Here is a 26,125-nt window from a genome sequence, read left to right as displayed (position 1 = left end):
TATTCCTTTCCACAATAGTCAAATAAGAAGTATTTGAGTCCAAATCTTTATGTTTTAGGCTAATAAAATGCTATCCACCAAGTCCACATTTTTTTTTTAAATTACCAATTCAGTTCAACTAAAAAACCCCACAACAAAACAAGCAAGGGCATATCCAGCTGTCACCACAAACCACAGAGTTTACCATTCAAAGCTAAACAAGAACTTACAACAACCACAATGGCATGATGCTGAAAGGTGATTATATTTGTCACCTCCGTTTTTACTTCTCCTTTTGCATCATTCTTTTTATACCCTTAAGGTAACGATAAAAAACAAAACAAAGCATCCCCCCCAACTTCTTTTGGACTTACACTGTCAATTTTGCAATTTTTTTTAAAAGACTTTTTTTGATTAAATATACTCTTTGATCCCTTTTGTATAGGGCTGGACTGTCTGAAAATCTATAATGAAAAACTCTGGGAAATCCAACAGAAGATATTAAAAATGTTTAAAATGTTCTTTTTGTTATCAGGCTTGTTCTAGGAGAAAGGAAGGCAGGCAGAACAAAACAACAAGCAATAGCTTACATGACTAGAAAATAGCCCACACCTTTTAGATATTCCTAAAAAATTCCCATGTCATAACACTCCTATTGCTCTAAAGGCCTTGAATCTTGTGAAATAAAGTTGATTTTATGTAGAGTACAAATGCTGAAAACACTAAAAATTTTCAAAACAAAGAATAGAGACAGACACCATTTTTCTACACTAATATCACAATTTCTAACCAACAGACCCCTCCACACAGCTTTCCCTACTGGTCTGCATAATTTGCAAAATCACCACCAAGCACAAAGGCGCATGTCTTTACCCAAACCCTCCAGCGGCTGTCCAGCCACATCCCGCAGGTTCCTGTGTGTGCCAGGAGAGGAGATCTGTGTGTAGCCAAAACAATTTCTGCCTGGGACATGATGGTGGGAACTGCCAGCCAGCTCTCCCCAATCAGGCACAGCTTGGCCCTTAGGGAGGGAGTACCAGGGAAGAGTCCTTCCTCCACCCACTGACTAGAAGCTGACAAGGCAGTTCCCTATAGAGGTCATGGTGCAGAATTTATTTCTGGAGAGTTTTAAGCTCTTTCCCCAGCCTTGAAGTACAAGCAACATAGAGCCATTTGGCTGCTGTCACACTGAGGAGCAAGAGGTGTGTAAAAAATGGACAAGGATGACATTTTCAGCACCAGCAGCCAACCCTTAGTCCACACTTTGCAACACTTATTTTCAAGAAAATGGAAAGCAGAAGACAATGTGTTAACCAGGGAGTTCTGAACTATCCTTTTTTCCTCTGGTCATTTGTCAGGTTTTGGGATATTTTGCTGACTCCAGCTGTCTCATTTGTCAAAAAAAAAAAAAGAAAGAAAAAGAGAAAAAGCCCAGCTGCTTCAGTATGTATCTTACCCTACAGATCCAACCACTGAACGCCTTTGAGCAGTAGTAAAAGGTTAATCACTGCACCCTCCCAGGCTGCTGAATTACACGTACACATCCAGTAATTACCAATTATCTAAAACACTTAAAACACTTAAAAAGTGTTTGCCATGAGGAAGTCAATTTTCTCTTTTAACATGATCTCCAAAATCATGTAAGCATTCTGACATTTATTAGACAAGGAAGGATGCTGGTCCTCTAATCTCTGCCGCAAGGGAACAAGTATCATAAAAGACAATTGAAGTGTTTTGGGGATGGTCTTTATATTGTTGTAGTTCTGGGAAAATGTTATCTACCAAACTCCAGGTTTATCAACTCAGATAAAGCAATTTAGTTGACTAAAATATGCAGTTAAAGACTACCTTCTCACTATGGCTGACAAAGCATAAAGCTATGGAAATGTGTTTTAGATAATAGACCAGTGTATCCCAGTTGCCCTGTGTTATTCCCTGATACAAAATCTAAGATGAATGTTTCTGCTCAGATAAATATGAACCTTTCTTGACTGTCATCAGAGATTACCTGTTTTGTTGGTCAAGTTTTCTCATGCCATCTTAACAGCTTTCTTTATTTCTAAAGATGAAGAAATAAAAGCTTCTGCACAAGTTTTCAACAACTAGCACTTCTGTGTAAGTATCATGTGACTTCACTTCAAACTGCCAAATTCTTTCTTTCCCCAACAAAAAAATTGATAAGTCAGAAAATTAGGAGAGGGATTCCTACACTTTAATAAGAAATTTTCAAACTGTGAAAATAACAAAAAGAGAAATTTGAGTTGTGAGTGCAAAATTGTTCCTGCAATCTAAGTTTGCAGCAGAAAACAAGAGAAAATGCACTATTGGCATAAAAATATGGATTTTTACACTACGCAGCTTACAGTCAATAACTGAGTTTCAATTACCAGAACTACAAAAAAAAAAAAAAAAAAAAGCAAACCTTGTTGCAACTAAGAGGACCAAAGGTATGTTCAGGGTATTTGTAGGGGAAAACCCCCAAGCAACCTACAACCTCTCCCCAGTTTTGCAAGCATTACTTTCTTCTATACACTGACTCCTCTCATGTCAGTAGTAAAGAAAAACCAATCATTTTTCAAAGAAATTAAGTTACTGAAGAGTTTGGAAAAAGAAATTAAAGAAAGTAATAATGACCTCAGGAAAGCTTAATCATACCCCTCCCCCGCTCTTTTTCCTGTGATCCTTATTAAAGATTTTTTCTGCCATCCTTACACTTTAAGTAGTCCCAACAGATTACTGCAAAGTATGGCCTTATTAATATGAATGAGGGTAAAAAACTGAGAGTAGGCATAAAGTATACTGCATATCCATTTTAATAATTTTATAAGTATTCTTGAAAAACAAGGAATAGGAATAAAGAACATCAAATGCTTTCCAAATTCTCTGCCTATCACTTAACCAAATTACCAAAAATGTTTCTTAAGATCAGAGAGAGTCTAAGAAGAGAGTTACCACGGTGTGACCAGTTACCATGTATTAGCTGCTCCACAGTGGTTTTTGCATGGGTAGTGCAGTTACGTGCAAATGTCAAGTTTTATCAAACTGATTTGTTAGTCCTTTTTATTTCAGTAAATCTTGCTGCACTACACAGCTAATGAGAAGATTAAATACCTTTAAACACTGTCCTAAAAAGTGATTTCACCTATATTATACCATATTAACAAATGAAGAAAATGTATATGAAGAACGATTACTTACTATATAACTTTATAGAAACTAATTTATTTTTAAACTAAAGTATCAGATGAAAGTAGAAGAAGACTTAAATTTTTACTAATTCTCTGATTCTATTCTATTGCAGCTCTGCTGTTACAAGTTTATTATTAACCTGCTTTTAAACTTCTACTTGAGAAACAATTCTTTGGCAAGCTATTTTGTTATGTCACACAACTAGGCATACAGGTCATGATCCCATTCCTTCTCAACAAAGAGGTGAAACATATATTTACCTGAATGAGAACATTTCAGCACAGTGTGGTTACAGCTACTGTGTGTGATGTACCAGTCCTCTGAACAGTTCCTTATGCATGTGTTTGTTACTGTTGTTAATTCTCATAACAAAAAAAAGCATTTATTCTACTCACTAAACAATCAAACAGACCAGTTATTAATGACCTGTTTCTTAATTACTTTTAAAGACTACTGGTACCTAACCAATAAGCACCAATTTCAGCACTATTTTTCTTAAGGTTTTTTGCCTTCCTATAAATCTAATCTGCATGCCAGATTTTAGTGAGACTTAGAAAAAAAATCCACATACCATTTTTCTACATGAGCTATCCATTTCAAATCAGTTATTAAAATGTTACCTTCATTGTTGCTTTGCATACTTATGATTTTTAAAACAAAATACAGTACCAAGAATAATCTCAATGCAGAGAAGATGCTCCATTCTGACTACACCTCCACACTGCCATTTGGATTTATTCAAAACTCTGCTTACAGGCATTCCATGATCACACACATTCCTTTTTGACTCCATACTCTCCGCAAGAAGTTGTTTTAGTCTATCTTCAGTAAAAGATAGATACTGTGACAGCAACCTGGGAAGAAGTAAGCGCAGATGCAATGACTTGTACATTATACTGTGTATTGACCTCCAATAACCCAAAAACTTTTGCTCTCAAACAACACATGACTTCAAGCAATCTAGTATTTGCTAAACTCTGGAAGGCATGTGAAATTTAAAATGAAAGTTTTACATCTTCAAAGCCCTAAATGCTGTGACCTAAAGCCAAAATTAAGTACCTTAAATTCTCCTCTTCCCTTGCACAGGTATTTTCTGAATTACCAAGACTGAAATGCAACCATTTCTATTTCTGTAGAAGAATAATATACAAACTTTATGTTGGAAGGCACTTATAGCACTGGGTTTCAGACTGCAACTAGTGAAAGCCACTGCATCACCAAGCTAACTTCCTAGGACAAGGAGACAGCTCCTTTAAGTCAACTACTGATGCATGGCTATTGATTCATATGCAATACCATACATATTATTTAAGACTGTACAATCATGAACCAGTTATTAAACAAAAATAGTGATTTGACTTTTGCAAGAAAGATTGCTAACATAATGCTACACAAATAGATGTATCTCTTCATATATTTTACCAGCAATTTCAGGTAGAATCTAATGCATCATATAATTACACTATGATTTGTTTGCTTGAACTGATCATCTTTGAAATGAAATAAGCTTTCCAAAAAGCAAATTTATACAAATGAATTTCCTGTCTCTTTACTAAATTAAAATTTTCTTTCCCAATTTTACTGGTAGCCAAAAATCTCCTGAGGAATGTGTGAAAGATAACTGTACATCAAGTTAAAGGCATCTAGCTCAGTTTAAAGCACGAAAAAGTTCCATATGGAGTAATTTTGTAGATATAAAACCAACATACAGGAAAGCCAGCATCAAACTTCTCATTCTAATGGCTCTGTTGTGTAGCTACATAAAATCTATAGGTCAAAAGTATTTTAAAGATTGCATGAATATACTTGCACATGCAAAGAGAGACAGAAGGATAGCTATTCTTTTGCTTCCAGAAAAAAAGACAGCCTAGTATTTTTCCCTGCTCAATTCCTTACTTTTAAGATCAAAAACATCTGTTAAAATCTATTTTTCTGATGCTTCTGTTGAAGCATATTGGTATGAATTGACAGTAGCTGCTATCATTAGTTGAAACAAGAAGTCAAATCAAACAAAAAGGACTGATAATTTAGATGTTAACAAAGATACTGCCTAACCAAAGAATAAACACGTCTCTGATCAATTAGTTATGCTGCAATTTAAACTTACTGCAGGGTCCAACATCGAAAGCAAAGCAAAGGAGGAGTGAAATGTCATTAATGGTTCAGATAATTTAGAACAAAAAAGATCATAAAGAGGACAACTTAATCCAAGTTTTTTCACATAATGGACTAATTACTTCTGGCACTGAAACACAGAAAAAGAGAGTAAGTAGCTCGTGTTCTTCATGAAAATCAGACTTGATCAGAAGATGTTTCTCAACATAAATCAATCTACTTCAAAGAATTAATGTTTCATTATCACTCAGCAATTATAGGGAAAAGTGAAATGTGAGTTCCATCACTTTCATGCAAAGTAACAGCCAATTCCTAAGACCAGATTCACGTATATAAAATGCTATTGGGAGATGCTTTGCAAGCACAAATCTCTGTTCAGCTGAAGTGCCCTTAGCAGCTCTGAAAATTACAGAAGTATAGAATCATTTAGGTTGGAAAAGACCTTGAAGATCACTAAGTCCAACCATTAACGTTACACTGCCAGGTCCACCACTAAACCACATTCCTAAGCACCCTCCAAGCTGACTTGATTGCTTGCCTGAGCATCCTGTTCTAGCATTTGACAACTCTTCCCATGTAGAATTTTTACTGATGCCCCATCTAAATCTCCTCCAGCAGAACTTGAAGCCATTTCCTCTTGTCTATTACTTGTTACTTGGAAGATTAATCCCCACCTTGCTACAACCACTTTTGGGTAGTTGTAGAGACCCCCGGAGTCGTCTTCTCTCCAGGCTAAACAACTAATCTGTAGACATAGTGAAGCTCCTACCTGAAACCATCTGCCAGAGTGTCCCTTGTCCCTGTGGGTAGACATACACTAGTGTTTATTTCAAAAGTGCTCTTCTGAACCTAGCTTAAACTTCCTCAACTCCTTCACAGACTGTGCTCTTTCCCACTGCTATCAAAATATCCCCAGGTGAGAACATGGATTTCTTTAGAACAAAGCCAGCAAAAATTGAAGTTAAGGACCACAACTAATGCATTCCAACTACAAACAGGCATTTAGTCCCTAGGATCAGATTAGACCTGGCTAAAGCAAAAAAAACCCAAACCCTTGGACATCGGGTTCTCCACACCTACTGTTTTACCCTAGAGACACACTCTCATTCACAGTGTTTGCTAACTTAGGAACAGCCTTTCTCTGCACCCCCCCACCTATCACCACAGGGATAGTAATTATGAACCCTATGGAGGTGACAGAGTAACTGATTAGCTAGTAGGTGGGCAATATTTTGAAAATCTGCAGTGCTTTGTGGCTATTCCCTCTTATTACAAATACTCTTGTGCAGGTACCATCCAATAAGACAGCAGTGTATAAACAAGAAAACCCCTATCTGGAACATCCTTGGTTACTGTCCAGTACAACTTTGATCCACTTGCTGAAGCCACTCTTGTGACAGCAGGTTTATTTCATGGAACTTAATGATAGGACGTGTCCAGTCGAAGCACATGCATTGATTTTAGCTAGGATGCTGTTCAGTTCAGCAGAAATCTGTCTCTGGAAATACAACTCTGTCAATATAGTATAAGCTTTTCTAGATCTTAAAATGTTATTTATCAGTCAGGATCCAAAAACCCATGAACAACGAAATGACTCCTCAATAGTACTGCTATACACAACAGAAGCAACCAGTACCTACTGCTGTTCTCATGCATCTCCTTCTTATTTATTCTTGCTTAATAAAACCAAAGACAATATAAAGAATCTATAAATAAGTACTTTAAAGATTGCAATTTTGTTAATTACTATCTTTCATGTTTCATTTTGGCACTGTACTTATGCTTCCAGAGTTCCTTACCTCCCAGGTTTTGCAGTTTGGCAACAGCCCCAGGGGGGCTCACCTGAGGAGTCCAGGGCAAGCCTCACATACTGTGAGGACATTTTCTCTGCTGCAAAATACAACTACAGGAGAAAACAACCCTTCCTACTTCAAATAGCTTTCTGCTTAGCTTAGTCATAGACACACAGAACTTTAATTACCTTCTCTTGTTTGGCAAAATCAGTTCAAACTCCCAGTTTCAACTTCCCAAGAAAGATAACCTGCTGTCCAACTACACTACCATGTATCACGCATCCATGTGTTGAAAAGCAGGATGTATTGTCAGATGAAGGAAGGAAAGTGATCACGTTCTCACCCTTGATCAAAAGTTAGTCTCAGCTTCTGATCCTGCCAGCTCTAGCTAATTAGGCACATGCTTACTCATTCACCCAGTTCTCTTGGGGCTTCTAAATCAGGTCAAAGGATTGATAAGTACTTTAGTTCTTGCTAGCAGAGGTCACAGTTCTCTCCGGGAAACCTGCAATCCCTCTGCACAGATTCTTCACCTAGGCAGTACGGCATGATGAAGATGAACATAAACCATCAGGTGGTCCAAGCATGTCAAAAGTTGCAGTTTGAAAAACCAGTGACTAAAGAAGCTAGATGTACTGCAAATAAATTAATGAATTTCTATGCTCTTAAAAAATGTTTAGTGGAGTGACAGGATCTTTCATGTACACATTCAAAAAAATATTAGTCAAAATTACTTCCAATTACCAGTATGACTACATGGGTTAGACTAAATAAAAGAGAACATTAAAATACGTTTCACAGTAAGGTTTTTCAAAAAATTAACTACTAGTGCCATCAAAAACATAAGTACCTGATTGTACACGATAGAAAGAACAAAAAGGAACTTCTATAAATAGTCACTTTTTATGGAATTGTAACAAGATGTTCCCAAGATATTAAAATATGAAGTTTAGTTCAGACATTAAGGCAGTATTGCCTAAGACATGAAAAACTTACTACTCCTAGGCAAACATTTCCAGTCCAATGTAAACTAAAATCCACCTCTCTGGTACCTCAGTCTCTTTTCTATCTCAGAGTATAAACTGGGTGATGTGCTAGAGGGGGAAATGGTATCACCTATGAAAGTAACAGCTATGGCCTTTCTACTTTCCCTACTTTAAAATTTAGTTTCAGTATGACACTTTTCCCAAAAGAAAACATATTGTGTGAAGGTAAGATAATGATCCACGAAGCCCTGAATTAAAGCTTTATCATTTAAGAAAGAATCATGCATTATGATCCAAACTGTAGTAATTATTTAAGTGAATTGCAGAAAACCAGCAAAATTTGCAACATGCTGTCAATTCCCAGGTAATTTACAGCATCAGAAGCATTACAAAATGAACTAAAAGAAAAAAAGGAAAAAACTCAACCAAACCCAACCCTAGATCAGTCTGAATCATGATTTTGTTTGAGAAATGATGATACGGATTCATTAATTGAATAAATGGAATAAAGCTTGGTGTCATTTCCAGTATAATTCTGAAATGTAATTCATAACACTATAATTACAAAGAGATTACTGGGAAGAACAAGCAGCTCAAAATACTTAGTTACAGAGATACCATTCATTTAAGAAAAAGAAGAAATACTCCTAGGTGAGTTTCATGTCACAACATAGAATCAGAAAAAACCTTGCTTGCTGATGGACTAAAAAATAATCTACCTTGCTTGCTAAAGGACTGCCTGAAATCGAGAAATAGATTACTGTGAAAGCAATAAACTTCACAATTTGCATTACAAGTTGTTCAGGAAGGTTTTCTGCTTCAAAAGAACTTCATCAGAAAATCATTTTTCCCCTCTCTGTGAAAGCAGATTTATTAAAAAGGCAAGTCCAAAGGAAGAATGGCAGGAAGGCTTCTTTTTTATCTACAATTAATTTACAATTGCAAAACTGTGAATTTCATTCACAACTGCAAACTTGATATATTGCAAGGTAGCTCCATAACACAGAAGAGGGCTGGTTTGTTTTGTATTCTGGGATTTGTTTGTTTTTTCTAAGGATGTGGGGGTTTTTTTCTTATTTTTGTTTTGATTTTTTTTTTATTTTAAACATACCTTACTCTGAGGGGGAGTGGGTAAGACTAAAAGACAAATCTTTGTAGGAGGCAAAGGCTTTTGTACATTTAAAGTAGGCTATTAAGAAAGGACAGGGAAAAAGATAATCCAGCATTCAAATGGCTTTTCCCCTCTTTCCATTTATTGGTTTTCACATAGAGAAGAAAATAGTGTACTCCCAAACAGCTGACTCATTACTGGCATTATCTCAGGAGAGCCTGGAAAACAACTTGTCATCATTTGATTTTACAGGTTAAGATGCAAAGAAATCCAACAGGTTGAGAGCTCCAAAAACAATCAAAATCCAACATCAAAGAAACAAATTCCCAATACTACATAGCGTTATGACAAGAGGAAAATAAACCCAAGAGTTGATTTCTAAAAGGTAACATCAAAAGTAACGTTTTTAGAAAGTAACAGCAAAGAGCCAAGCACAACTACACACTCATTTGCTAAGGTCCAGCCCTCCTCACGAAAAACAGTGCCTAGTTTCCATAAGACCACCGAGCACCAGTCTTTAAAACAGAGACCTATGGTAGGGGCCAAGGCTCCAACTCCAGTGCAACCTGACAAATGTCTCACGTCTCCCTAACTGTACTGAATGAGATGTTTTACCTTAAGACCATGGCAATATCTCCATTCCTCCCTGCAGCACAGCCAAGGCAGACAGCTAAGGTGTGCTTCACAGCCTCCCTCACGCTTCACTGTCCCACATATCACAGTCATCAGTGGACACCAAGACAGCAGATATGGAGATGGGACACTGGAGATACGATGTACCACATCACTCAACTGTAGGGTACAGGCTCATCTTCAAACACTAGCTAGGAGGAGCATTCTTAAAGAAAGAAATAAGGATGGAGCAGGACTCACTTTGGAAGCGGGTGCCTCTCTGCTTAAAAGCCTCTATCCTGCCCCACCATTCCCAAAATTCCCCTATGGGAAGCCACCAGGCCCTCTAGCAGTCATGCACATACTAAAGAGCAAAGTCCTGTCAGCTTAGACAGTAAAGCTCTGCCAAGAGCCAAGGCAGGTGCTGGTTGCTCTGCTATTCCAGTACCCAGCCTAAGCATGGCAGGGCTATAGACTGGCAGTACATGCACTTCCTTCCTTAGAGTCTTGTCAACCTTGACTGAACAGGCTGGTTATTTCAAGAAGTTATTTGTATGTATTTTAGAATACACATATTTGGTGCACAGTACCTTTGTAGAGAATCACAAGTCTTATCCATTTATTTCTCTCATGAATGTACACACTGAGAATTAACATTCACCTCTGCAAATAATCTTCTGACTTTGCAGCACACTTCTACCAGTGGTAAGTATTTTGAGGGTAGGAGAAGAGACTATTTTTCTTTCTCCTACTTTATCCAGAAATAATTTTGTCTTCTACAAAAAGCATTTGCTGACAACAGACAGACCATCTTTTTGAGTATCACCAAAATAACAGTTTGTGATTGCATCCATGTGCCACTTACCAGGATGTGCTGGCAGTGACCTGGCCTTACATGCACAGATAGCATCATGCACCTAGTTTACAACATGGTCTCAGGAAAGTGTATTTTTACAAGTTGGAGGGTTTCAATCCTGCTGTGTCTACTTAGTTTATAATAACATGTCAAACACCTAAAATCATAACTACCCTATATAATGATGCATAATGGTGTGACATTACCAGGAGCACTGCGACTGGATCAGGCTCAGAGGCTGCCCAGCCTACAATCAACAGCTTGAAGCTACAGCCTGTGTCAGTCCTGTAGCTATTCAAGGATCAGCTGAAAGACAGCCCTATATCAGCCCACAATTCAGGGTAATGAGCTATCTTGCTGTCTTCTCAGACAGACTTAAGCTGCACAGGTGGCTGTTCTGGGAAAAGCATGCTGGCATGCTGCCACTGCAAGAATTCTGAAACACAAAACTAATATTTTCACTGATTTCCCCTCAGGTAACTGGTCACAGTCGTCCAGGACTACTTACCAAATGATTCTTTGTACACTTATAAGCACTGATAAGCAAGTGTAGCATAATGAAATGTAAATCCCATAGGATTTCCCCCACATTGTATGATTAAAGGTCAGGGTCACTTGGTGACTCAGCTGATCCAGTGCTGCAGCATAGTCACTGTATTTCACAGAAACACAAACTGGTTGAGGTCAGAAAGGATCTCAAGCAGGGTCACAACACACATGCCCAGGACCATGTTTTTTTAATAGAAGACATACGCCACAACCACCCTGGGCAACCGGTGACAATGCTCAGCCATCCTCACAGTGAAAAAGTATTTCCTGATGTTCAGAATCTCCTGTGTTTTAGCCTCTGTCCATTGCCTCTTGCCCTATCACTGGGCATGACTGAAAAGAGCCTGGCTCAAGAGTTGATTTCTAAAAGGTAACACCAAAAGTAACATTTTTAGAAAGATGCTGTTTTGAAGAAGGAGGTATAACTAAAGAAAGGATTTACCAAGTCGAAGTTTACAGTGGCTGGCTTTATTTTACACTTCAGAATTGTCTAGCAGCTAGAGTTCTTCATATTTTTGATTTAAATTCTAATAGAGAAAAATTGAAACAAAAGCTGATGGCATAGCAGATGACAGTCTCAGGTAATGTGACAGGGCAAGCAAGTGGAGTTCCTCTAGTGCTTTCATGAAGATGGAAAAATATAACCTCCTAAGGCCAAGTAACTGACACTAAAGGTCTCAAGCAAATTACCTTGGTATTTCTGCAAGTTTAAAAATTGTGATTCCTAAACGAGAAAAGCACCATACAGAAATACCTCTTAAGAAAAGGGGCATGTGTCAGAACCACAGTCAAAAGCAACTGTAGGAGCATATGATTATGACTGTACACCATCTGCTATGTGTAAATGAACAAATTTCAAAACCAGTAGTAAAGGCATGTTATAAGCACATTGTGTTCATGAGAGCTACTTCAGCAAAAACCTGACAGAATTACAAGTGTAAGTTACTGGATTTAGATTTAAAACAGGAACAACTGGGAGTCATTTCAGAACATTTCATGAAGTAGCCTAGACAGCCACAATTATACAAAGAAAAAAGAAAAACAATAAAACTAGCCTGGATAAGAGAGGAAGTAAAAGAAGAAAATTGAAATAGGTAAGCCAAAACCATGGGAAATCTCAACCATATTTAAGAGAAAAAGCCAAATTATGACCTCTGGGGCTTCACATAAAACCTCACTTTTTCTTAATGACAAGCCACACTGGTTCCTTACAAAACTGTTGCTGTAGAATACTTAATATTTATTAACACAGAAAAACACTCATGTAATTTTCTTTTTTTTTTTCTTTTAGGGAAGCACAGACCACATTTGCAATGACAATGAAAGAGTGCCCACTGAAGATGAACAACACAGAGGATTTATTCAAGTCAGAATGCCAGTCAGAGGGTCCAAAGGTTTTAGAAGGACTGGCTAGGAAGGCAAACTGACTTGAAACTCTTGAATTATTACCCAAAAAACCCCAAAGGGTGAAAAACAGGTGAGGGAAAGAGATTGCATACCAACTGATGGAGTTAGAGTATTTGGATGGTTTGCTGTCAAAGTCAGTGCTTTTGAAGAACTAGGCATCTGCTAAGCAACTGATCATACAATAAACCAACACTGCATGCATTCAGTAACAGTTGCTTAAACAGTTAAGTAGTAAACTACACAGGCAAAAGTCCTCAGCAGACAGCTGTCTTCCAAACAGGATCCCAACAATATTAAAACTAAAAAAAACCTTAAAAATCCTCACCCATGAGATAAAATAAAAACATAGAATCATTGCTGCCAGTACTTGTAGGTGATGCAAAAGCTGTGAACTGGTAAACAATGATGATGATACGATGCTGAAAACTGTATCAGAATAATCTGTAAAACAGAAAGAGGCAAACACTGTGTATCCAAATACTGTTAAATATAAACTTGTTAAACAATTACTAAACCCACCCTAAAAAGCAATTATTTAGAAAAGCATTTAATATACAGCAGTCATCTAAACATGAATAGTTTAATGTCATGGCTCAGTAGGCTGTTACACTCCTTGAACACACCTCAACAATGGTACTCCACCTAGCAGTACTTATATACTTGTAATAAAAAGTATATACACATCACTGTTCAATTCTCATGATCTGTACTTTAGTACTGACCTTGAATTGGAAAGAACTCAAAAACCAGCTACAAAAACAGTTACAGGATCATAAAATCTACTCTACAGTTACAAAGTTAGAACTGAACTATGGAACCATCCAAACTGAACCCCAAGATACTGGAGTATTTTCTTTCTGTCCTCAAAGTGGATAATAAATTAAATGTTCATGGTTATGATGAACTTAAAAAAATGAGTAGTCCAGTTACTTTACTTCTTATGCTTTATCTAATGTCAGAAAACAAATTCCACAATATATTAAGAAAGAGCTTATCAGACAGGCCGCTGGCGTTTTGTGCAACCATGTATTTTGGTTCAAAAAACCACATATCACCTTAAAGACACCCACACTCAAAAAAGAAAACCTCATCATGCATACCCACAAAAATAAACCTTCCTAAACCCACAAAAAAGCCTGAGTTATTGAGTACAGTGATATATGCAATTAACTATACCTAAACGACAGTCTAGATCTGTAGGTTGAAATACGGTTTTAAATAAGACTGAACTCAGTCAACAAATAAACATTTCTCTGTCTTATGGCTCTGTTTTGACTACTTCTGCAGAGTTTTGATCCTCTGTACACCTAAAAAAAAGCTGCAAAGAAATGGCAAGGCGTAAGAAAATTCCATATCACTAAGAAGAAGTAGCTTGATATCATGTAAACAAGACAAAACAAACAGATAACAAGGTGATCACATCTTTCTGCAGCTACAGATTTTTCCAGAAAATACTGTCACAACTTGAAAATAACTAAAATATAAAGCAAAAGCATTACAAAGTAATTTCATGATAGTGTCCACCCTTTTAAGCTATTCTAACAAAAGATTATGTCCTAGCAGCCTGACAGATCATAGTCATATATAGTAATTTTGCATAATTACTAGTTAAAGAAATCCCACCATATTTTGTCATTTTAAATAACAATCTCCTCCTGCTTTACTGCTTTTATATTATTTAATGAGAAAACTCCATAGATGAAAAATGCAATGTAAGTATATAAATCTATCCTTCTCACTTTACTACATGAAACTGCAGACCAAAAAAGTCCATAAATCAAAACATTCAGACAAAGTATTTTCTGAGAACAACCAAATAAAAAATGCACTAATAAAATTAAAGTGGTTGTTAGTTTACAAAACAAAACAAATAAACAAAAAAAAAGCACAAAAATGTCATTACCCAGAGAATGTGTCATAAATTTCTCCGAGAAAACAATTTAAAGGCTTACATACTAGCTTCACTGTTCAGCATCAGGGGTTTGCATTTGGTGTAGGAAATACAGCCACAATTAAGCTATTAGCAAACTCTGCTTATGTTGTTTCTGTAGTTTTGGTTCAAAGGCCAAAATCTTCAGAGATTACCATGAGTCTAGTTCTTAACCCTAATTAAACCTAATAATTAATAGGAGTGTATAATTATGTTGTGGAGCCAAACGCAAAGAAGAAAAGAACAAAATCAAAGCAAATCTGAATTCACTATTATCTTGCCTTGCAGGTAAGAAAACAGGATAAATGCAATTAAGTAGATAAACCCCAAGAGAACAAAAATTGTTCAGGGCAGAGAATGTTTCTGGATTTCTATGAACACCAAAGGCATTAAAATCCAAGTTAACGGATTTTAAGACAAGCCATTTTACTAATGCTGCCTGTGGGGCCGGTGGGGCACTGACACAGGTTGCCCAGAGAAGCTGCAAATGCTCCAACCCCGGCAGTGTTCAAGGCCAGGCTGTATGGGGCACTGAGAAACCTAGTCTAGTGCACAGTCCCAGCCCATGGCAGGGGGTTGGAACTTTAAGATCCTTCCCACTCAAACTGTTCTGTGATTCTATGAAACATGCTGTTAGGCAATTTAATGAAATACAGTAAATCCAGTGAATCTTTGTTCCGTTTGCAGAAAATACCCAGTCTTACATTTAGATGAATGCAAATTTACTCCTAAATTGTCTGTTCTGCTTTTCTATGAAATAAGCTGCTAAACCAGGAGAGAGAGTCACCTAAATGAAATCCATCTTTGCATCACTTAGAGTAAATGTATATTATCTCCTTTAATTTATTTACCAATTCAATGCTGAGATAAACAAAGACTAAGAGGATACCAAACGCAGTACAAAAAAAAACCTTCATGTTATTTTCTCTCCATAATCTCTTCTTACCAAGAAAAACAAAAGTATGTTTAGGTGCATTTCATGTTTTCAGAGGGGGAAAAATGCATGTATAAAGCATTGTTTCTTACAGCTATCAATTAGGAAGATGTACACAAACTTTAACTTCAGGAAATCATTTATTACCACAGCAATATAATCATAGCATCGCAGAGCAGTCTGGGTTGGAAGGTACCTTCAGAAATCATCTATGCCACCTGCTACACCAGGTTGCTCAAAGACCATCCCCAGTGTGGCCTTGTACACTTACACGGATAGGGCATCCACAGCTTCTCTGAGCAGCCTGTTCCAGCGTCTCACCTGCCTCCCTGTAAAGATTTCTTCTGTGAGTCCAATCTCAATCTACTCACTTTCAGCTCAAACCCATTTCTCCTTGTCCTCTTACTGACAGACCCATGTAAAAAGTCTTTCTACAGCTTTCTTATATACACTCCTGGTATACTGAAAGGGTGCCCATCATGGTCTCTCTGGCATCTTTTCTCTTGGCTGAAAAACCCACACCATCTCAGACTCTCTTCACAGGAGAGGTGCTTCATCCCTCTGATCATTTTGTGGCTCTTTTCTGAGCTCTTTTCACTCTAAAAGGTTCCTGTCCTTCTTGTGCTGAGGAGCACAGAGATGGATGGATTCCAGGTCCATCCAAGAATCACCTCCCCTAACCACCAGTGAGACTTCTGATGTAGGCCTGGCTTTCCAGGTTCCAAGTGCAAGTTTTCATTCACCAATACCCCAAGTCTTCCTGCAGAGGGCTACTCTCAATCTCAATAAACATTCATCTCCAGCGCTCTACTGACATTAAGGGTTGTCCCAAACCACAGACAACACACCCAGGACCTTGGACTTGGCCCTGCTGAACCTTGTTGAGGTTCCAATGGGCTCACTCACCTCCTGTATCAACTGTACCTCTCAGACTGGTGTCACCTGGAAATCTGCTGAGGGTGCAACTTCCCACTGCTTATGTCATATGAAGGTATTAAACAGTGTGATTCCTTGAAGGACACCACTCATTACTGTTTCCACTTGGATATTAAATCATTGACCGTACTCCTTGAATGCAGCCTTCATGAAAATTCTTTATTCATCAAAGAGTCTATCCATCTGATTTCCCTCACTTCAATTTAACAGTAAGAATGTTGGGAGGGGACACTGTATCAAAGGCCTTACAGAAGGCTAGACAGATGACATCTCTAACTCTTCCTTTGTCGACTGATATAGTTACTCCATCATAGAAGACCAAAAGATTAGTCAGGCAGTTAGTCCTTTGCACGTCTTGTTGGCTGACTCTATAATGAACACCTCCACATCTTCTTTACATTTCAATAAATGTTTAAAGACTATCTGTTCCATGATCTAAAGCCTAAATTATACCCTGAGTTTTGCCTTGAGTTTTAATGTTGCCAGAGAGGTTTCCCCTACTTGGTGGGATTAAAAAAAAGTTTCTCAAGTGTTTGTCATGGGGTTTCGTACAAAATCCTTTTTCGATGACATGCAACACCTGTAACTTCCCAGATCAAACCTTCATCAAAAATCACTTAAAGGACTTAATGGATTGGAGGAATGGTAATGAGATAAACAGATTTTGATCTCTAAATCTCTCTTTTAATAATGGGCTAAGTCAGTCAGAAAGCTGCTTGGTGGCCTGCACTCTGGGATTAACTACTAATCCCACCACTGTTGAAGATGACCAGGTGCATCCATCAGAACCACCCTCAAATAAACAGACAATCACAGGACAGGAGAGATTTGAGTGGCATGAAGATTGTTGCTGTGTATGAAAGCACTTCTAAGCATCAGGTTCTTACACACAAACAAGAAATTAAAAGAAGGAAAACAGAATTTACCAGAGTTATTCAAAGATAGGTGTAAGAATACATCCTTTATTCTTTGGCCTTTTCTCCCCAGCACAACTACAGAGTGTCTCTACTTCCAGGTTACTATTATTTTCTTTTTAAAAACAATCAAACTGAAATACAAGTGAGAAGTATCATAAGAATCATTATTCTCCCTCCTAAAAGATTAACTGAGTTAAAACATATTTTACAAAGGAGTATTTTTTGTTGTTTTTCATTTGTTTTTATTTCTCATTTTTGCAAACTACCTTTGAAAGGTTTTAACCATAAACATAAATATTTCATTTAAACACCATCTAGATAGCACACTCCAAAAACACAAGCATCAGATCCTTCAAGTATCTGAACAGTTGTGTAAGAATCTATTCAAGATATGTGAATGATGCCTTTATTTTTCAGCACATTTAATTTCAATTGCTTTTGCTGCTCTGGTCTGTGAGACTAAGAGGCACTCACAGTGCTTTGTGAATCCATTATCAGAGCAAAATATAAGTTCCATACTTGATCACCAATTTCCCAAGCCTGACCAACTCCCAGAAACATAAAGAATGATGGCATCTTTTCCAACCTCTATGTCTTTTGCATCTTTCTGGTGTTCTGAGGTACCAGCTGCTTCAGAAACCTTCTGTTTGACTTTCTGGATGATGCTGTTCACCCAGAATTGTGGGCTGGAATACCTTTCAGGATTCTTTTTCAACATTCTCTAATTTAAGCAAGATAACGAACATTAACATTGAAGACTTGGAGTTAAAAACTCTCCTGTGATGGGTTTATAAAACAAGGAAATCAAAGAAATTTTCCTTAATTCACAGAAATATTCTCATTCAGTATAAGGATTCTTGACAAAGATTATCATTAGAGCAATGAATTAACCAAGGACCAAGAAGTTTATGCAAGTGTCTAGTGAGCATATAGCTCAGGGACAGTGACAGACACACTAACAAAACTAGATAGCAATGTATATTCTGCACCATAAGAATAAGTACTATTACAAAAAAATTAAAATATTTTTTCCTACTGTATTATTTCAAAGTGCACCTAAAACATGTTTACTACATTATACCTTAGCTTATAAAAGTATGACCAAGAACAGGATCTCTTTTAGGTTGATTTCATGGCTATATTGTAACTAAATGAGTAATTTCTATCTCGATTCTTGTATACTCAAAGAATCTCTAACAGGTTGTCTTTCTTTCACATCCAGATATACCAAGTTCCTACAGAACAGAAATCTGTGCTCTTACCTTGAATTAACTTAAAGGCGGCTAACATTATCTGGGCAAACACTATTCGGATCCACATTTGGATCTGAGCTGTATTTTTCGGTTAACTTCAAAAGACTTAAGGATCTAACTGCACTCAGCTCTTTAGAGAAGAGAAAATTGGGGGTAAAGGGGAGAAATATAACATATATCAAATTTTAACTGCCCTCCCCACAATTTCCTTTGGGAAAAACAAATCCTCCTTCAACAGACTTTTGACAGCTGGGTCAGAGTACCAAAGTACTTCAATAAGGACCACAACGGCATTCTCCTAGATACAAAACAAAAGATACAGATATCAGTGGGAACAGGACCTATGGTAGAAATCTCATCCATGTACTCTAAGGCAAACAGACTCAGACTCTGACACTAGTCAAAACTACCTAGTCTCATTCACTCCTATCAGATGCTTCTTCCACACACAGATGAATCTAAATTACAAATAGCAAAGCTCCCAGATGAAACTGTCAATACACAGCTCAGCTGGGCTGAGGCAGTAGTGATATAGCCTTTATCTTTTCAATTTACTGAATCACTAGTTGCTTCCACTTTCATCAACTTTCTAATGTTCTGTTGCCTATTCAAGCAACACGCATATTGCACATCACCTGCTTTCCGCAGAAAGATGAGCTGAATCAATACAGTGGGGCACACATAAATCATGCAGTTCATTACAGTAGTTTGTCAGATGACTCTGCCTTAACGTATTGACAAAGGAGAAGTCTTGCTTGTTAGGGTTTATTTTTGTTCCTGGAATAGCCACACCACCTTCTCAAGTGCAGAATGAAATGGACAACAGTACTTTTCTGTTGGCAACTGCATCTCCATCAGGGTTCTGGGATAAAACTCTGCGCTACTGATAAACAGTAAGTAGAGTGTACAAATTAGGCAGTTTAATTATTCCCTGCCATTTGTCCTTTGAAAACTTACAAAAGACAAAAATCTGTAGAAAATCACGCTTCAGTTTAGCCTCGGTATCAGCACTACTTATTGAGGGAACAATGTGCTTTCAGAAGACTTCAGATTTAAACTTCAGTTTAGCCTGAAAAAACATTTGTGCTGTTCCTGGAACTCTCCAGGAACAGGAGAGTTTCAAAACTTTTAAATTCTGAAACATTGGTATCGCTTGGACTTCCCTTATCCAGTTTTAACACATCTAACTTCTTTGCACAGAGTTGTTAATATTTAAAACCTGTGGAATGTTCCTTCTTTTTGGTCAACACCAAGTGTATGGCTTCCTAGTGTTTCCTATATGCTAATTCTTCCTTTGTTTTCTCCTGCTTTCCTGCTCTTTTATCTTGCCAGGTTTGATAATTACAGTAAATAAAAGGTTAATACTGAAAAACTTCCATAATTTCATCAGTAATAGCTGTTCATACACAGTTTTTGTGTTCATACACAGCATTTGTGTACAAGAACAGATTTTCTTCAGTCTTCTACCATTCAGCTTAAGGAAGTTCATAGAAAAAGATATTGTGCTTACAGCATTCTATTCCTGCAACAAAGCTAATCACCATTAATCGGACATCTATCTTGCTTTATTTCACATTGCTCTGTGATTCGTTTTTCAGAGATCACAAGGTAGTGCTTTCCCCTATGAAATTGCTGTTACTGTACAACAACAAAATTAATCTGAAGCAACTAAATGAGGAGAATTATTATATCTTCGTTTTGCAGCACACACTCAAATGCCCATTCTCCAATGATTTTTCTGCTTAGCATGTATTTTTTCATCCTACATTTATTCAACATTGTTTGCCAGTGTAACATACAAATTAGGGGCCACTTGGCTCTTTGAAATATAAATAAAGCTAAATTAGTCTAAATTCTTTAACTGTTCAGACACTCCACTAGTTCCTATTAACTTTGGTGGGTGTAGATCGCTTATTGAGTAGTAAAAACAAAAGAGCAACAAACCCTCTTTAATGGCTGCACACAAGGTATCCTTTTGTGGCACACCAAAAATAAACATGCTTAAATATTTTCTAAATACATCTTCTTCACATTATCACACTGATATCCAAATGGTGATTTGTGTTTTCCTACCCCACAAAAAAGAAATGTTCTTATATATGGACATGTGTGTGTACATGAGAATACATCAAGGTGTTAAACATCTAGAATGAAATTATATTTCATTTGAAAAAGCTTCTGCTAAACAAGAGATATTTACCTATCTAGTTACAATATGTATGAAGAAGTAAGTTAATTATTTGTTCATTTTACAATAGTAAATATGTACTGTGTCAATTACCTAAAATTATTTGAAAGAGGTCAGTGTGATCAGGGCAGACTGATAAAAATACAAGTTACAAGAAAAACAAGGAAGCTTGTTTCTCCAGCTGAAAAAGTTATAGGAACACGAGTGTGCCATTGTTGGCTTAACTGATCCATTTCCTCTTAAATGTATCTACACAAAGTCTGCCTCTGTGAACAGACCACATTCTGCATGTTCAACATTTAATTCAGCTGACACAGGTTTAAGAAATAATACATACCTTATGTTCAAAAGCATCTTTAAGCATAAGATTGACTGCTGTTCATGCCAATTTAAATGGCTTATTGTCCATCTAGTTTCCGTGCTACAGCACAGAGAATAGAAGGACACTTGTATCAAGGCAAGTTTCTCAACTGACACATTTGCTATCTTTAATATAAGTACCTAACTCTTACAAAAACATGCTTTGCACATGACACAATACCAACCAATATGCTGCAAAAAACCAGCACTGTCACACACATCTCTAGTAGCTAATCTGGCCAGGGTTCACACACACAGGCGTAGCTAGCACAACACCTACATTATTTTCTTAGATACTCAAGGCATTTCTCAGTGAGAAAATAGTGTACAATATTAATGTATACAGTCTACAGGCAGACTACATCCAGGACTGATGGTTTATGGCTACAACCTGTCATGTAGGCTCAAATGCTGCTTTCTGAGTCCCTGGAAAATTTACATGGATGGCAGGAAAAAATTATATATGGAAGTATGACCAAAAATATACATCCATAAGTATATACTTTACTACTTTAATATAAATACATACATAAATGCTTAAAATAAAAGCATGCAGAACACACTGGCACAGGCAAATATAAAAATTTTCTCCCCTAATTATAAAAACAATGTGTTTTTTACAGCTAACAGCAAACAACAGATGGATATTAACAACTGTAAGCTCTGGAGAACAACCACAGCATTTTACAAAGTGTTCATCAAAAATGACATCCAGAAGAGTTAAAATGCAGATTAAAACTAAATTCAGTGGAAGACTGAATTTGTTCCAAAGTGTCTCAAAAAACTACAGGCAAGTTGTGCTAGCTGAAACTACTATGTAATATGCTTCAGTGCATATTTATGGATTCTGGCTTTCTACAATTACAATTGTAAAAAATACTTTGTCCTGTTCTAATACATTAAAAAAATCAAATAATGATGTACAAAAAAGGTATGTAAAATTGGTATTTTAATGTTTAATCAAAGAATGTTTATTTTTAAACTAAAACCTAAAATTAATCTTAGCACACAGTGAGTTTTACACAAATTACTTCCAACTTCGAGCTCTTTCATTTCATGAAAAGTAAAAAGATATCACGAGCACATTAAGCAGTGGGTGTGTGTTTGTGTCTGTGTGCATGACACAGTAACAAGTTGGAGAAACCTAAATTTCCAAGAAGGCACTGTGTCTTTCACAAGTTGAGGAGGGAGAAAATCCTTTTCCTCTGAAGCATAAAGGTTAATTTTTTCTTTGTTTATTACCTATGTGCATTTTTATGTGTGTACATCTAATTTTTAAGCAAGTGCAATAATAAAACAACCTAGCACAGACACACTTGTTTGTGCCTTTAGAGGTTGATAATACCTTTCACTTCGCATTTGCAACTAGTCTGAAGAACACGCAAAGCCACTTAACAAGGCTCAGTTTAAACTGCACTAATATTCTCCTTAATAAAAAGTCAAAGGTTATTCCTTAGTCCTGTATTTAAAAACCTTAACACACTTATGTTTTTCAGACCCGTAATACTTGAGAGAGTGGGACTGAGAAACTGGCACTTCCAGAAAAAAAAAAATAAGGAAGAAAATTTTATGTAAGCATAAGTGAACATGCTTGAGTTAAGCTGTGCTAGTGATTTTCTTGCTAATAATGAGGGGGGAAGAGATGAAATGGGACAGTAAACATCTATTCAGTATTTAAAAAAATCAGGTAACTTTAAACATGTTCAGATGGTTTTCCTGCTACCAGCCTCACCATTTTTAATGAATATATTTTCATTTGAAAACTGTTTTATCTGTCTCATAACCAAGTGAATGACCCATACAAACAACAAACTTAGTAACTGAGCTTATGCCGAGAAGCAACGAAAATGACTAAAAAAAACCTGCTCTAAGGTACTTAAGATAAACCTACTAATGAAAGAAGTTTCCCTAAATTTCTTTCAGAAATTGAAACTGGAGTCTACAAAATACCAAGACATCAAGAGTCCTTCACTACACACAGCATTTCACAAGACAAGATCATTAAGTGTTGATCCAAATGTGCACATACTCTTTCTTTCAGTCAAACATATGACAGAGGCTGACAAAACAAAAGACAAAAAATGTGTGCACAGTAACAATTTCTTTACTGGTTTTATTGCCCAGGTATATGGATGTGCTGTTAAGTACATGCAGCCAGAAGTTCATCCCTCCAGATCTCTCTATATCACGCCTCTACTTTCACAAGCCTGCTGGAACTATTAGCTGGCACTGATGATGAACACAGAAGTCTTTTATACAGGAACTCCATAGAGTTTTCCTCAGTTCCCTCTATGGGGTGGCTTCTCCCCCATTCTTCTGCAAATTACCACACATCACCTGATCCAAAGCGATGCCGTAACTGGACTCCAGTCTACCACCATCTGCGCCAATACTTCATGTTAGTGGTGGGAAGACCTTGCAAAGCAGCTCAAGTTCTGCGTTCCTAACTGCAGAAGTGAAACTCTGAATTTCTTCTCTAGGTAATATATTCAGTAGAATATATTCTAGGTAGTATGTTCAGTCTCATTCAATGGATTTCATACCTTTCTCAAAATCTGGGAGAAACCTCTAGCACTACTGTAAGAGAAATCAAGAACATACAGAAAAAATCTGGACCTGAGTAATAGGTCAAATGTATGAACTGCCTATCCTGAAGCAAGTGTCTATCATTAATCATACTTAGACATCCATAATATTAAGCAAGGGCAACCTATTTCATCTTCTTTGTGAATCTTGGAAATCACACCATGTGCTGCCATAAACCAAAATCAGGCCAAAATCCAACAGAACATTATTACTGTGAGTGCTGCATCCATGTCCACTACTTCTCTCCCAGATCAGTTAGAGATCCCAACCTTCTCTGTATCCAGAAGATAACCTTCAGGAAACAGCATATTCATACGGAAGCACTAAAACGTATTAAAACTTTTCCTTTCAACTTGTCTTACCTCATTGAATAGGCAGTTTACTTCCCCAGTATCAACCACTACTTCCATATACACGGCCCAAGAAAAACATCTTCCCCATAAACATCCCACATCCATTTGGAACACACTCATTTATCCACACACCAGACAGTAGTGCTAGAACACATAAAGGCCTATGAGTCCAGGCAGGAACTACTACCAGAGAGCTACGCGACACAGTGCATCACACTGGACACAGGCAGGCATATTTTAATTCAAAAGCCTTATTTTAAGATAAGCCAAATTTCTATTAGATAAATGCCACCTCCACACACTTGCAGGTCTAAAATAGCAACCTCTGTTTTAATTAAGGAGAAACGATACAGCTGATTTTATTTCCACCATCCAGTGGGTGGATGCCAACAGTATTAAAGATCCTGTAATCATCCAGCACACTTCAGGTTGCCCCTCGGCTTGCCATGTATATCTGGGCCTTTGCGGCTCCCTTTCCTTTATAGAAACCGGTATGCAAGCTGAGCACAAGCCCCTTATCCAACTTTACCTCAAGAAATAAAAATCACAATAAAAAATTCAACCGGTAAGTTAACAACCTTCCCGAAGCCCACGGAACAATGCAGTGGGTATCACACCCGCCACCATCGACCTGCACAGCGACTCCCCTTGCGAATCCCTTCCTTAATCCGCTTCGCTACCATCGCTCTCCCACACACATCGACATTTGCCCCTCGTCCCGCAGCCCCCTCTCTCACCCGTCATCCGTTCCCTCTCCATTTTGGAAGGCCTCTTCCCGTTCCACACCGAACCCACCCGCCGACGATGCCCGCGGGCGGACACACACGCCCCGTTCCCCGTGGCGGGGGCTCGGCCTGCGGCTCCCCGCGGCGGGGACGACGAGCCAGAGGCACCGCAGGCATTGCCGCTGCCGCCCCGTCCCCGCCGCCGGGTACCTGCGCCCGGCACGGACCGCGCCGGCGGCGATGCCCGGGCTGGAGCCCGGCGGCACCTGGGGCGTGCGCGCCAGCAGCGGCCCGAAGCGAGCGGGCCGAGGGAAGCGGCCCAAGGCGGGAGGAGGAAGCCCCACACTCACCCAGCAGCAGCAGCTTCAGCTCGCGGCGGGCGTCCCGCTTGTCCCGACGCAGCTGCCGCTCGATCTCGTCGTTGATCCGCCGGGCTTCCTTGGCTTCCTCGCTTAGGCAGCACGCCATGATGGACTCCAGAGTCATTCTTCCTAACTGGTTCAGACACAGCCCCCACCCCCCCTAAACCCGCACGCACACACGCACCCCGCCGCCGCTCCGGCCCCGGGGGGCACAGGCGCTCTCCGAAAGCCCGGGGGCCGCCGCAGGGCAGGCACGCAGGCAGAGCAGCCTCGATGCCACAGAGGGGCAAGAAGAAAGGGAGGGCCGCTGGCGGCGCGGATCCCCGCTCCCTGCCGCTGACAACTCCTCCTCTCCTCTAAATCATGCACCGAACAACATGGAAACATCCACCGCGGCAGCAGCACTACCGCTACCCAGCCGAGCCTCCCCTCGTCCCGCTGCTTCCCTTCCCTCGCCGCCGCCCGCAGCCTACGCGGTCCCCGAGTGTCCCTGGCGGCCGCCGACACCCCCGACGCGACCACCCCACCACTGTGGAAGCGCTAATGCCCACTAATCCCTCCCCCGCCCCGCACACACACACATCTCCCCGTTGCTCCCCGCCCCCAGAGCGGGAGCCCGGCTCCTGCGGGGTGGGCGAGACCGCCGCTGCCCGGCAGGAAGAGCTTCCCCGCGGCCGCTCCTCCTTCCCGCCGCCTCGGCCGCTCGCCCTTTCAGGAAGGAGGCGGGGGTGGTGGTGAGGGAAAGCGGAGCTCGCTATCAGAGCTGCCGCTGTTCGGCTCCGTTCGGTTCGGCCCTGCCCGCGTTGCCGACGGAGCAGCGGAAAGGGAAACGAGTGCACTAGCAGGGGTCGACCTCGACCGGCTTTTAAATGGTTGGGCGCCGCGGGCGTGGTGCGGCAGGAATATGGCGGCCCGTCTCCCGCCGCCGCTCCCGCTCTCTCTCCGCCCCGCTGCGCGGTGGGGGCGAGCGGCCGGGGCAGCCGA

General features: G+C 39.0%; 1 protein-coding gene across 1 annotated transcript in view; it reads right to left on the bottom strand.

Moving 5' to 3' along the window:
- The window catches only part of LOC136569309 (guanine nucleotide-binding protein G(q) subunit alpha), a 118,283-nt gene extending 92,608 nt beyond the window's left edge, over positions 1–25,675 (bottom strand). The window contains exon 1 of the mRNA XM_066569693.1: positions 25,130–25,675. Within this exon, the coding sequence (XP_066425790.1) occupies positions 25,130–25,265 (136 nt within the window). The 5' untranslated portion in view covers positions 25,266–25,675. The remainder of the gene's footprint in view (positions 1–25,129) is intronic.
- Positions 25,676–26,125: the final 450 nt, after the last annotated feature.

This window comes from Molothrus aeneus, chromosome Z, assembly GCF_037042795.1.
Source record: "Molothrus aeneus isolate 106 chromosome Z, BPBGC_Maene_1.0, whole genome shotgun sequence".
Classification (NCBI taxonomy): domain Eukaryota; kingdom Metazoa; phylum Chordata; class Aves; order Passeriformes; family Icteridae; genus Molothrus; species Molothrus aeneus.
This window is presented reverse-complemented; position numbering and strand designations above follow the sequence as displayed.